The sequence below is a fragment of the Lissotriton helveticus genome, chromosome 1_1 (genome assembly GCF_964261635.1).
Source record: "Lissotriton helveticus chromosome 1_1, aLisHel1.1, whole genome shotgun sequence".
NCBI classification, from domain to species: domain Eukaryota; kingdom Metazoa; phylum Chordata; class Amphibia; order Caudata; family Salamandridae; genus Lissotriton; species Lissotriton helveticus.
Window position 1 is genome coordinate 1,832,704,420 of NC_136057.1, and position 14,663 is coordinate 1,832,719,082.

Sequence of the window (14,663 nt, forward strand, 5' to 3'; positions counted from 1 at the left end):
GTCGGGGAAGACACCGGTTTGTGCGGATTTCTGAAGGGCGATTAAGAGCTGTCTCTTTCCCAGGGACCTGAAGTCAGCAGAATTGCCATCATAGGCCTTTAAGGCATTAAACTACATAACCTAGGAGACTCCATAAGGGCTGGGTATTCCATAACCCTAGTATTGGATTTAGTACGCCTGCTCAGCGTAAAGACACCCCTGGGGGTGAAAAAGACCTTCCAGTAATGTCTAGGGCCGGAACGTCTGAGACCCTTCTGCATGATACCATACAGAGCAGCATCGCCAGCTTCACTGAGAGTTCCTTCCTTGATGGTAACTTATTGGGTTGCCAGGATAGGAAAAGGTTAAGCACCTTATTAACATCATAAAGACCCGAATAACATTGTTCCGGTGGAAGTGATAGCCGGATGCAATTTAAAGGCGCACACAAAAGTATGTTCTCTCACAAGGGGCCCTTCCATGGGCACCTGCCCTGCCAAGATAGCAGAACAGAAGATGTTGATTGATTGGTATGTCAGACATTTCTGCGATAAACTGGCCAGGAAATTCAGGACCTCAACTATGTAGGTGCACACTGGATCACAACCCTATCGCACACACTAATGACACCATTGCGTCCAAACAGACCGGCATCGCTTGATGGTGCCGTCCAACCAGGCCTTTGATAGGAGGTTTCAGCCAGTGTCAAAAATCCCTAGAGCGACTATCGACTCCTGTAATCAGCCATGCCATTAGGAGGAGAGACCCCTCCTGAACTATCTCATGTGGGATCCGATCCGGGTGGAGAAGGAGAGTCGGAAATAAGGGAGACCGATTGAAAAATCCCAAGAAAGTTCCAGAAGAACCAGACACCAGACTTGAGACTTCCAAATTGGTGACCAAAACTACATCTACCCGCTAGGGTAGGATCTGGGCTGACGCCCTCATAATCATTGCGAACAGGGGGGAATGCAGACCCTGTCTCCAGCTTCCTGTTCTGGAGAAACGTATTTGTGGCTGCAGCCAGAGCATCAGGTCTCCAACCGAAGAATTTGGATAGTGATGATCCAAACTGGAGGCAAGCAGGTCCACCAAAAAAGGACCCCAATGAGGTTCTGTGAATTCTGAACCCGTGGGTTCCATTTTGTGTATGGCAGCCATTTTGTGGTTGCCCTCACGTAGGCTGATGATTGTGGCTGAACAAGTCTTTTAAGGACATGTACACCTTAGCTTGAGTTCATGCTGACTCCTGTTTGACCTGAGTGAACCGACCCTGTTGCCTGAAGCTGACCTTGTTAAACCAGTTCCTGCCCTTTAGCTGATCAAGATTGAGGATCAAAGCACAGGACATTGCAGAGTTTGGTATGCACACACACACCCCTTATCCTGCTTCTTATCTGTTTTCTGTTCCTTCTTTTATGGTCTGTTTATGATATGGGTTGTGGTCCTTTTATTATGGGTTTGTCCGGCTGTGTAAGAAGGAATGTTAGGCATTTTGCATGCTTGCAAAAGCTAGGACTGCCCCTTACTTGTATGCTGAAGTTTGTAACCCTAAGCATATAAAAGGCCTCTGCTTTCTGTACTGAAGTTGCTACGGCTTCTGTGTGACGTGGCCTCACTTATTAAATTTAATAAAGATGTCTTTTCATATTTTCAGCTTCTGTGCCAAGTTCTTTTTTATTAGTAAGTATTCCCTGAGAATGAAGATTACAGTTCTTCAAATGGCGCGGCCAACGTGGGCTTCATCAGAGAAGTGCCTTTCTGTGGGAGTGATCTGATCAGAGGACTGAAATCTACTGAGGAGGACAGAACAGGATTCTACTAAGGAGGTACTCTGTGCACAGGGATTCTGGAGATTCTTTGATTCTGCAGCCCAGTATATTTCTGATCTTCCTGATTTTGATCCTCCACATGATGTCACTCCTGACAGAGAACCTTTTTGGCGTGAGTATTCTAAAAAAGACCGTTAGGTCATGTAGAACTTGACAGTTAGAATTTGGATAACCTTTTGATTAGTAAAAATAAGAAGTACAAGTGGGTCGCTCCCACGACTTTTGTTTGGTTTCTTGGTTTTGATTTGGTTATTGCAATTACCAAAGCCGAGGGTCTCGTATATTTGCGAGTATATCGTTTTTGATAACCCCTTGAAGTTTGAAGCTAGATTAGTGAGCTATAAGATGCCTGGTTTTAGCAAATTTAGGATTGGAACTTTGGAATTTGTGTTGGCCAACTTTGGATTTGTATAGGTTTGTATATGCGAATTGCAATTTGCGTAGAACAGGTAATGAGGAGAATTTTCTCTACTTGGTTTAGTTGAACGGTGCACGTACGAAAAGTACATTAAGCACTACATTGATTATAATATTGTATATTTTGCAATATTTTTGGCATGCCTGTTTAAAAGCTCACATAAGAAGAATGTGTGGCTTTATTTGGAAGGTACCATAGTGTGATGTGAAGTAAATTAGCCGGCTTCCCTAGAGGGAATATCTAAATAGGTTTAGATTTACAAACATATTTCTTCCTTGGTGATTTTGTATCCCCAGGGAATTAAAATATGACATAATACATATAAGGATCCTTTGTTCTGCGCAATGTTATGAAGGAAGATATGCAGAGCGATTTTTTTGGTGTTCTGCTAGCCAAAGCTAGTGAATTGAGTGTATTTTCGCTTCTTGGACATACATCAGTCTGTTGGTCTGTTTTTGCAGTCTTTTGAAACACAATTGAGAAGCGTTTCTTGTAAATATGACTTACAACTAGTATTTACAAATGGTTTGGTTTAAGTACAGTCTGTGGGCTGTCCTTGGTTTCTGTCCTGAGTATTGATTTGTGGGTTAAATGTGTGTTTAAATGTCTATGTGGGTTTCCCATTAGTGCAACTTCTGTAAGTACATAGCGATGGCGCTATTCACGAAATGCATGGCTAAAGCGCGCTGTATTGTGTGTCCTGAGTGTTTGACCCCTTTCTGTTTATGTCTGAAATGAGCTCAATGTCTGTTTGTGGTTTTCTTGATGTTTTCAGTCTATTAAGCAAAATGTCTAAAATGCTTAAAAACAAAAATTTAAATTCACATTCACTAGGAATAAAAAAAGAGCCTCAAAAACGAAAATGGTGTATTTTGTAGGAAAACAAACTTATAGCATTTTTTACTTACATACATTGTATTAGAAATTACCAGGCAAGCACTTCAGCTGAAGTACATTTTTTGCTGAACTCAGACGCATTGATATGTCTTAGTTTGAAAAAGAGTGTCACCATGCTCATGTTACGATACTGAGAGGAGAACTTTTATTACCTCTGAGCAAATAGCTGCTGTCTTGGCAGGTCACAGAATAAACAGGAGTATTTATTCAGCCAGGACTTTGCCCTTAGCTAAAACACGGGTGAATCTTTACATTTTAGATTGCTGTTTTCAAAAGGTTCCAAACCTAAGGTTCATTATTTTGTATTACAGGAAGACATTTTAATTAAGGGTTTTCCTCTCTCGCATATTCTTGGCTCTGTTGCTAAATAAAATTGCCCTTTTTAGAAAGAAAAAATGTGGCGCCAAATTTTGTCATGTTTCAGTTAGGCTTCTGTGCTTAGGCTTTTAAATGAATGCATCTAAAATGATAGGCAAGGGTTGCAGCTTGCTTTTATATGTGAAATTAGCCAAAAATTATTGGATTTATTAAAAATAATTATTAATTATAAAAAATAATTATTAAAAATAAGTGCTACAAAATTCGTTTTTTACTATTCATGAAGCTTAATAGTCATACTATGACCCGCTAGCATTAACATTTATTTTCAGTTGTGTTGCACTGCATAATGAGGACATTAGCATATGACATTTCACTTAGCGCAGGCGTAAAAAACTCATTTTTCTAAGGATTTACATGAGATATGTCTAATGTCTAATATCTGTAATGTGTAAAGAACATTCTGAGGATGATTAATATGTAACATACGTATAGGATATTTATTTTTAAGTGCCCCAAATATCAAAGTCGAATTTGGGTATTTTTGCCATTTATAATAGCTTTAAAGTGCTTTAGGCTTCAGTAAATGCATACATTTAGGTATAAAACACAAATTTGCAGGTTGTTCCCATTTGGGGTTGCGTTTAATGGCTCAGTGAGCCAATGTGCCTGGTGCAGAGGTTTGGGTTTAATATCAGGGTTGAAGGTTTTTTACTTTGGCTGGACCTAACTGAGACCTTCATCTATTTAAGGTTGATGAAATGAGTACCAATGCAAACAATCATTTGTTCTAAAAACTGGTATGTGTGTTTATGTTCTGCGAATTATTCACAGTAAATGTTTTAATAATATAAGTATAGAAATAAATTATAGCCCCTAACAGGAGTAATATATATATCATGTGTTTTAAATAGAGTGAATTATTGCAGGTTAGGAGGAATCCGGAAGGCCTTTTGTCTTTGACAAACTTCTTAGTGAGCAGAAGCTGGGGGCTAGGACAGCTGCAGAGGCTGGCTCGAGTCCCGCTGAGGTGTTATCTTTAGTTGCCCTGTAAACAATGGAAGGAGGCTGTCATGTTGACATTTGTGACCTTTTAAATTCGGGCTTTGTCTCTGTGAAATGCAGAATGACCTTGCTAAACAGGCCTCTAAAAGGAAGGGTTTCTGGTTTCTCCACAAAAATTAAAGAACTTAATTCCAAAGGGAAAATATGAAAAAGGTTTCTTTGAAAGTCCCAACACATGCTAAATGCTCTGCAGAAATTATATATTTGTATCTCTGCCTCTAAAAAAATAATGTCTGCTGGTTGCTTTTATCTGACCGAAAATGAAGCATTGCATTAAGTCTTAGACAGAAAATAAGACAAAGCTTTTTATTGAAATTTTGAAGGCTACATGCCTAAGTGAGAACGAATTTTGGAGCACGGCTAACATGGAGTGTCAGTGAAAGAATTTTACTTTTGGAAAGTTAAAAGGGCTTCATGTTGCAAGGTGATTGACAAGATGGTAACAGTTAAGTAATGGAAATTTATTTTTGTGTCTGTTAATGTATATTATGTTTTGTCTTCTGATTAAAAGTTATAATTGATGTCTGTTTGTTATGAGAAATGTCTCTCTTTTGTGTGTTGTGTATTTTTTTGCTTCTGCCCACAGATCATCTATGGATTGCTCTGGGTGATTTTAAGGCTGACAAGACACGTGAGTTTGGTTGGTTGAAATGAGATGTGTTTTTGCGTAACTCCTTTGGAAAGAAATGTCCATGCGTTTTTCATGTTTGTGTATTTGGTTCTATCATGAATTATTCTTGCTGGTTCTGTGTGTCTGAAAGTTGTATTTGACAGCAGATATCCACTAATTGGTGATCTACTGTCAAAAAGGAGGGTAAGGATTTTAAACCTGACACGGTGTTATGCGTCACCGCTCATTTATATATGCTATTGTTTTGTCTATGCTTTTTGTGCTTGATATACAGCGAGTATATCTGATGGCTTGACATGTCCGTTTTGTGCGTTTTTTTGCATGTTTTTTGTTTTATGTTGCTGCTTATGATACTATTACAAGTTTACCTGTGTTGTTAAGGGATATACATGACGATGTGTATCCTGTACAACAGCTGGGTGAATTTGCGCTAAATTTCACAGATATGATATTTTTTCATCCTGTGAGGGAGACAAACAACACTTCACCAGTGCATGTCAAATTTGGCTATAATGGTATTTGAACAAAAATAAAAAAGATATACAGGAAACAAGGTTTCACCTACAGTCACGTTACTGCCCCCTTTCCTATAAGGAACAGGCAGCTCTAAAATTATGTATCCTGAATTGGACGCAAGGATAAATTATAGATCTGTGACTTTTGTGCATGGTGACCTCATTTTTATATTACATTAGTCAGTTTTGTTCTGCTTCCTGAATAGTGTATGGCTTTGTACCATAAAGGAAACAAGGCTTAATTTTTCCCCTGATTGATGTTGCATCGTGTCTAGTAATTGGGGATTTCAGCTGTGTCCTAGTCCCATTTTCCCTTTTCCATATTCCTTTCACCAGTTAGCCTTCTTTTTGTTATTATTGTATTAGGTTCACACTTCCAGATTGCAGTAATGTGTTAGGAACGCCATATTATGTATAAATCCCTTTTGTATAACTAGACTGGTTTTTAAGAATTTTCTTTAGGCCTACCTCGATGTTTTCCAGTCTGACCGTCAGGGTAGTGTTGGATTGGTTAACTGACTCAATGCTATTATAAGACAAGTTTCCACATTTTGATTATTTGCCTGTGTATTGCGTAGTGCACTTGATGCACAGTTATTAAAAGGAAGGTATCCACATGTCCCTGATAATCTGTATCATGTGATTTCTCTTTTGAAATGTTTTAGATAAGGAATTTAGTAACACCTATATGTAATTATTGAGAGAAAAAATGTGTTTACCCCATTAGATGATGCCACTATGTGTGAGGACATCCATTTAGATAAAATTCTCATATAGTTATCTACCCTTAGATGGTAGAGGATATGCTCTCACATGGAAACCCAATTGAAGAAATTAGAGGCACTGTTTTGCTTATTGCCTTTGTCTTTGTATTCTATGAGAATGACAGTGTATTTTAGATCACAATAGTTCCATGGCGTATAGCCACTCCTTTGAAGATTGCAGGCCACCTGTTTGCAGTCCCTTTGTTAAAGGAACTGTTTTTGTACTAAATTGAAGGAAAATAACAAATGTGTCCCATTTCCTACATTACTAGGTTCTGCGGGATTAAGTCATAATAACCTGCGGAACTCACCCACAATCCCATTAGCGACAGCTAACAGATGAAAAGTCCCAGCACCCAGACAGCGATCGCCAGCGTGCCATCAATAATATCGCCAAAGTATTGTGCTTGCTTCATCAGAAGGCGTTGAACATCAAAAAAGAAGGAGGAGCTGGTTTTGCCACAGAACCAGAGTTTCAGTGCAAAAGAGCGAGAAGGAGGAGCTGGTTTTGCCACAGAACCAGAGTTTCAGTGCAAAAGAGCGAAAGAATTGAGGCTTCAGTCTTCCACCTGTCATGTACTGGTAACCTCTGACAGTGTGCAGTCCCTTGAGTCCCTTGGCCTGAGTTTTGGCCACACACCCCCTTTTCCTTTGCTCCAACGGAAGTGCAGTGCACCGGAGGATTCGAGATTGGCAAAAGGCATTACATTATGGTGCCCATGAAAGAGCAGCCTGAGCGTTCTCTGACACTGAGTAATGAGTGTTGGAGCCTGAGAATGTAGGCCCGGATCTGCATAAAATGATCTGTGCCCTTGATCAATGGAGAGCACACTATCTGTAGTGCCTGCCGCAGAGAAGAGATATTGGTGCACTGCATTGAGACATTGAGACTTTCGAATGAGCTATGAGTGTTTGCCAGGAGGGCACTCCAACGGATACTGAGAAGGACCATTTTCATGAAAGGCCTGAATGAAGAGGCCCATGCGGAAGAAAACAGAAGAGGATTTTGATGAACAATAGAAGCCTGCCGGAGAGGCTTGTACGGACTCTGGGTATTTCCCGTGCGATTGCATAAAATGGGTGTTAGGAGACTATTTTTTGCTGTTTTGCTGGCATTGTTTTAAAGTAGTATTCTGTTTAGTAAAAGCAGAATGAAGTCCATTCTCTGTGGAAGAGTATCCCTTTTCATCTGAGAGCATTAATAAGGATCACCACTGTTTCACCTGAACATATAAGGAGTTACTGAAATGCATAGGAACCATAAAAAAAATTTACTAGATAATTTTAGGATTTGCTTTCTGCTTAGTTGTGAAAAATGATACTTTTATTTGTAATAGTGGTCATTACTTTATCCTGTTGTCCATTTGTTCTTAATGACATGGTTTCTAGTATTTTTAAGCATGACGTTGTCTTTTGTGGGTTGGATTGTTTTTGCTACCCAATTGACATCTGTACCCGCCTCCCAACCTATGTCTCTTCCTACTACTACTTCTTCGCATTCTTTCCATATTTTATCTGAACATGAACTGGTTAGGAGGTCAGAGTTTACTTATAATTCCTTTGTACAGCTTCTGCATCAACACCAGTTAGTAATGAACACCATTAATTGTTGGGTGTGTGGTCTTATGCCACATACTACAGATAGAGGTATTCCCTATTTGGTTCTGTCATTTATTTACAATGGGTCTGTATGGGCATATCAGACGATGTTTATTTATGCCAACGAAGTCTATCCCTTGCGTTCCATGAAAGATAACTCGAGTAATAATGCCTTAGTGAAGGGAATAACGGATGGTATTGATATCGATTCAGACACAGACTGAGTGATTGCCTATGTAAGGGCAAAAGGAGGGTCTGAGGTTCTCTGAATTCTGAACCCGTGGGTTCCATTTTGTGTATGGCAGCCATTTTGTGGTTGCCCTCACATAGGCCGATGATTGTGGCTGAACAAGTCTTTTAAGGACACGTACACCTTAGCTCGAGTTCATGCTGACTCCTGTTTGACCTGAGTGAACTGACCCTGTTGCCTGAAGCTGACCTTGTTAAACCAGTTCCTGCCCTTTAGCTGATCAAGATTGAGGATCAAAGCACAGGACATTGTAGAGTTTGGTATGCACACACACACCCCTTATCCTGCTTCTTATCTGTTTTCTGCTCCTTCTTTTATGGTCTGTTTATGATATGGGTTGTGGTCCTTTTATTATGGGTTTGTCCGGCTGTGTAAGAAGGAATGTTAGGCATTTTGCATGCTTGCAAAAGCTAGGACGGCCCCTTGTATGCTGAAGTTTGTAACCCTAAGCATATAAAAGGCCTCTGCTTTCTGTACTCTTCAGACTGCCTCATTCAGTTGCTACGGCTTCTGTGTGACGTGGCCTCACTTATTAAATTTAATAAAGATGTATTTTCATATTTTCAGCTTCTGTGCCAAGTTCTTTTTTATTAGTAAGTATTCCCTGAAAATGAAGATTACAGTTCTTCACCAATGGTTCTAAATGCTGGCAAAGACTTTCAAAGGAAGTTTACAAAGTCTGGAGTCCTGGAAGTGACTCGACTGCCAGTCCGCCACCCAGTTCTCCAGGCTGGAAAGATATTCTGCCGTAACCGAGATATAATGGTCCAGGCAGAACAGCAAAAAGTTGGTCGCCAGATCCAAGAGAACCTTGGAGTGAGTGCCCCCAGGTGATTGATGTACCTGACGGATGAAATGTGTCCATTTTGAGCAGGACAGAGGACTGGATCTTGTCCCGGGCCCAACACTGGACTGCAAAGGACCTGGCCAGAAGCTCCAAACAGTTGATGGGTAATCTCTTTTCTTGAGGAGGTCACAATTGTCCTGTGGAGAATTCTCCACACTGAGTGCCCCAGCCTGACCTGTGGGCATCAGATTCTATAAGGAGATCCGGAGCCTAACTGAAAATTGCTCTCCCATTCGATGCTTCTAGGAGGGAAAGCCACCAAAGAATATCCTCCCGTGCATCGTCTGAAAGGATGACTGGTAGGGAGTAAGTGAGCCCCTTTTGCAGGTGTGCTGCATTTAATCTCTGAAGAGCCCGATAGTGCAGGGGTCCTGGGAAAATGGCCTGGATGAAGGATGATAAGAGACCTACAAGGCAAGCAATGTGTTACAAGGACACTGTCGGGTTAACGTTCTCCAAAGCTTGTGCTGAATCGTCGTCCCTTTCTGAGAAGGTAGCCCCAGTGGAATCTGACAAAACCCAGAAAAGCTGCTCTCTGAGAGGGTATTAGGAGGGGTGTAGTCTCGATAACAACAAATCCAAGACTTTCGAGCAGGTTAACAGCCATCTGCAGTTGGACTGACAAATGTCGGGGGTTTGTACCAGGAGGAGCAAATCGTCAAGGTAAATGAGGAGTGTCCCCTGTATCCCCTGTGCTTGTAGGTATCCCACAGCTGGTTTAAACACCTTTGTGAAGCACCTAGAAGCGGAGGAGAGCCTGAAGGGTAGCATTGCAAACTGAAACGTCTGTTGTCACCTGAGGAACCTCCTGTGAGGTGGGAAAATTAATATGGCCCAGTAAGCATCCTTCAAGTCCAGGAAGAGCATCCAGTCTGCATGACGTAAAAACTTTGGAGGAGGTGTATACCCTCCATTTTTAAATGGCGGATACCAGCCACTCGTTGAACTCTCGTAAATATATTACCGTTCTCTCACTCCTGTCGTTCTTGTCTACTACGAAAATGGTGCTTATGAAGCCAGGTGGATGAGGGGTGGTAGGACAAATAGCTACTTTTGCAAGGAGCGAGGCAACCTCCGCATCCACCATTTGCACCTCATGTTATGAGAACTGGAGTGGACTGGGGTGTGTAACGTGACATAAGGACCCACAAAATTCTATGTGAAACCCCTGAATCTTCTGCTGGTCCCAAGCATCACTTTTGATTGACTGCCAGAAATGGAACAAAATTGCAAGACGATCCCCTATTTTAATTACGGAAGAAGGGCAAACACTCACTGGAATTGAAGGCAGTGTCGAATCCCATTTCTCCTCTGCCTCTGAAGCACCGTCTGCGGACTGGTAGAAATTTCCAAAACAGGTATGGTCCTAATATTGCCCTTTCCTGATATTGCCTGGAGTCTTGCCCTCTAGGAGGGTACTGGGAGAAGGCATAGGGGCTGAGTGGCCACTGCCTCAACCAGGAAACCTGAGAGGAGAAAAACCCTTTTGATGGAGGACTTGGATTTGTCCAGTGACGTTGAAGGTATTAAAAAACGTTCCCATTTCCTTAAAAAAGTCCCCCTTGTGCCACAGCTCAAAATCAGCAAGCTCCCCAAGTTTTGGATCCACTTTTATTAAGAAGGAATGTCACCACTTTTATTAAGAAGGAATGTCACTGTTCTGTGTACAGCATGCAATTGGCAAACATTTCCAGTATTTTTTGGGAAATGTGGTTCTTGTTAAAATGCATTAAAATAGCGGCTGAGAATAAAGAGAAGAAAGCGAAAGTGTCTATGCACTTGTCTCAAACACATAACAGAATCATCACTTTAAACCACAGGGATTTTCACTCCTCAAAATTGAACTAGATACACCTAAATGACCCGCTAACTGCGCATAACACAAGTCAATTTCAAAAATAAAAAAAAAACAAGTACAAAGTTAAAAAAAAAATTCAATATCTAAGTTACAAAAATTGACAGATTGTATCAGCGCCATCAGTAGCAAAATGGAACGGCCTAAACAACTTATGTTACCTGCCCACGGGTAATCAACTTTCAGCATTTCTTTGCTACTGTTTATACTTCCGCATATTGCATCCTGTCTCGTTATTTAAAAAAACCCTGCATGAAAATTTCTTGATTATATCTAGAGATTTAATCTGACTCAATTTAAACAATACACTTCTTACACTCCCGCCTTTGGCTGTCTTAGTACTTCGGCGTTTACTCTACTCTATCACGTCTGCCACCTTACTTTCTACTATAGTTTAGTAAACTAATCATACTTCCTCCTTACAAATCATAAACTCTGTTTTTAGTACCCATTCCTGCAATACCGATCCTTTTCTATACTATCTAATCATCACACTCCCATTAATCACAATCCCCACATCTGTGTAATCTCTCACTATTTCACAATAGTTAACCTCCTACACCATATTTAATTATCACATTTTTCCACTAGCATGAACTCAATCTGATAATTTCGCCTAACGCCTGTTACCCTAATCCACCAATAGAAACTGAAGGAAATACAATGCTTCACGTTCCCCAGAGCACATGACTATCCCAATAGCCAACATATTTACAAAAATAATTAATAACCACTGGACTTGCTACTAACTCTGGGTTACGGAGTAGCATGCTACCTGCCATAAAGTGCTTCAAAGCCTTGTCAGAGGCAGAAGTGCTATATAAAGACAATTACAATAAAATACAATACAATTGTGTTAACAGTTTATTGGCACAGCAGCTGACACGGTATAGGCTCCAAAGGTGTGAATTGGCCTGCTCACAGACAGCAATGTGAATACTTTTTGGAACGCATTTCAGTTGAGTCCGGCAGGAACTGTTATAAAGGTAATGGATTATAGAACATAAAATCTACTACTAGTCTTTTCAGCATGGATTACCAATGCATTGTACATTTTGCTGTTATAGCACTCTCTAGCAAAAGTTACAATTCAGGGTTTTCTTACTATGTATACAGCCAGAACAAATCCTGCAGCAAGGCCTGTCTGGAACAGCATGTAGTTGCAGGCCATGTTTAAGAAATGAGTGGGATAATCTATCCTTCCCTTCTACTGTGTGAAACTATGCCGGGCTCCTGCACACATACATTACCAGAGTGAGAGTTAAAATCAGTTTTGAAATAAGAATGGTCATACAGACCAAATGAGGCTGGCCTGTTTATCTGGTTACAGCCACTGCAGAGGTCAAAGTACCAGAAACCTAGAGCCAAAAGTATGCGGGAGTGCAGGGCGTGGATGTGCTTTCAAATATTTATGTACATTGGGAGCAAACCCCACGATGAGACACTAGACTCATTTTTCCAAAACTCATAAACTTTTGCCAGTTTGGGCATGAAGGAAAGCATTTTATAAAACCAGCTGCTGAAAATGTGGTCAACATTTTATGAAAAAATCTCCTGTGGACTAGGGTCTTTTGTCAAGAGTTTTTCAGATCAGACATAGTTCCATATCTGCTGAACATGCATAGTGAAACTCTACAGTGAAATAGTTGAGCATGAGATTCCTACAGATTCCATGAAACTGGCTACGATCACTGTCATTTCCAAAACTGACTAGATTGTTCTTGTTACTGGACAGTCTCTTCATTGAACATCGACCTGAACAATCTGATTAAAAACTTCGCTGATAGGGTACAATATGAAGAGGGTAGTGCTAATGAGCCGTTTTGGGCTCCTGATCAGTCTGAAGCACAAAAACTAATTTAACCCAAGAAATACCGCATGGTGTGGGGCAAAATGGGTGGGGGCGATAGATGACTAACACTCTGTGTGGCCGTTGTGTGATGCGGTGGGTGCCTGGCTCAACCCCTTCAATCACTAGATATTGATGTGCAGTGTTGTGGTGTACTGCGTTCTCAGGTGAACCGCTTATTTAATTGACTGTGTGTACTTCGTTTGTGTTTTGTGCTCTCTTTCAAAATCAATAAAATTGGTTATCAAAAAAAACGAATTTAACATTGTTCTCTTGAATTAACTCCAACCATCTCTTTCTTGCTATGTGAAATCTCTGGGCTTCTACATTGACTACACCTTATCACTTTCACTTAATTTCAGTAAACTACCACAAAGGTTCCTCCACTCGTTGAAGAAAATGAGACCATTCTTGACAGACAAATCTCTAAAAATTGCTGTCTATGCTCTGGATACTGCTCAATTAGATTTTTGCCTATCCATCCCAGAAGCAACCCCCTGTAACTATACTAAGGGTTATATGTAAAAAGAAATGGCAGGACCAGTATTAACCTCATTAGCTGTGTCACTAGGATTCAAATATGTGACTGAAAGGTTGCACACATAGGAACATACCTGACCTACCTTAAATTTGTTAGGGGCTCCAGGGGCTGGGGAGGGTGTCTTATGTGCTTCCCTTTAGCATCCATGCCTTAAGATGATTTGTTGGAATCATAATCAAATGCCTTTGTCAGGAGCTGGGCTTCAACCGCTATCTTTGTCAACACTGGGCTTCGTCTTTTCTTAATGATGGATACGCACACCCAGACACACTTTCACATGCACAAACACACATGCCAGAAACACAAATACACAAAATCACACTCTTTCTCTCTTTATCTTGATTTCTCAACAATCTGAATATATTGAACCAGTCAGAACACTCTGGCACTGCTTCTGCACATGCTTGGTTCATACAATCAGTCCAACTTATATAAAACCCAAATGCACCCTACTCTATAATTACAACAATCACAATATATTGATTTTAGACATGCAACTTCTAGAATGTGGTCATTTGTATTATAGTGTTCCTTAAAGCAGCACTCAAAACAGTGATTTCTTTATGGTTGCCATGTTGTACTAGCTACATATCGGCCCATGCCCATGGACCCATGGAACACAGCCTCCCACGCATTCTTCCATCCATAGACATGTTTGTACCTATTTCTGTACACGTATGACTTTGTGTGCCTGAATGTGCATTGCCTGTCTGTATGTGTTTTTGTTAAAGTACTGTCTGTGCCTATTTTTGGGTTGCCTGTGTGAGAATCAAAGTAAGCGTGTGGCCCAACACCATATAGTGATGTCATGTTTATAGCATTTATAGAGCGCAAAATCATCCACAATGGGATATCCCGGCACTAGAGAGCAATCCCCATTCGAGATCTCTTAATTTGCCTACAGTGTATCAGCCTGACGAGCAGATCAAAGGGCACGCACTGTCTTGTGAAAAACAATTTTACAATTTAAGGCTACTGGTCTGGTCTCATAAAATATTCAGTGTTTATTGATTGTATTTATTTGTTTAGAAAGCTTTACAAAGCTTGAACATGACCCTACTGGGTATCAGAGCGCTTTACAATTGTTCAGAGACAAAGATATTAAAAATATCAAAGTCGATAACAATACAGGATATGGCAGCAAAGCTGATAAGGGAGGGTACAACACATGACAAAGTGGTTTGAAAATACTTCTCTTACGACTAGTAGCCAATGAAGAAATTTATAACAAACTGAAAACGAGCTCCTAGTGGTTGCAAATCAATCTCACCAGGAGTATTGAATCAATTGTAGGTGAGTGAAC

General features: G+C 40.5%; 1 protein-coding gene across 2 annotated transcripts in view; it reads left to right on the forward strand.

The window, feature by feature from the left end:
• LOC144753465 (cytochrome P450 2D17-like) overlaps nt 1-14,663 on the forward strand; it is a 296,252-nt gene that overhangs the window by 224,723 nt on the left and 56,866 nt on the right. The window contains exon 7 of one of the 2 annotated variants that reach the window (XM_078641147.1): nt 5,096-5,140. The exons of the other annotated variant lie outside the window; for it this stretch is intronic. Within the exon in view, the coding sequence (XP_078497273.1) occupies nt 5,096-5,140 (45 nt within the window). The remainder of the gene's footprint in view (nt 1-5,095; nt 5,141-14,663) is intronic. 2 annotated transcript variants of the gene reach the window in all.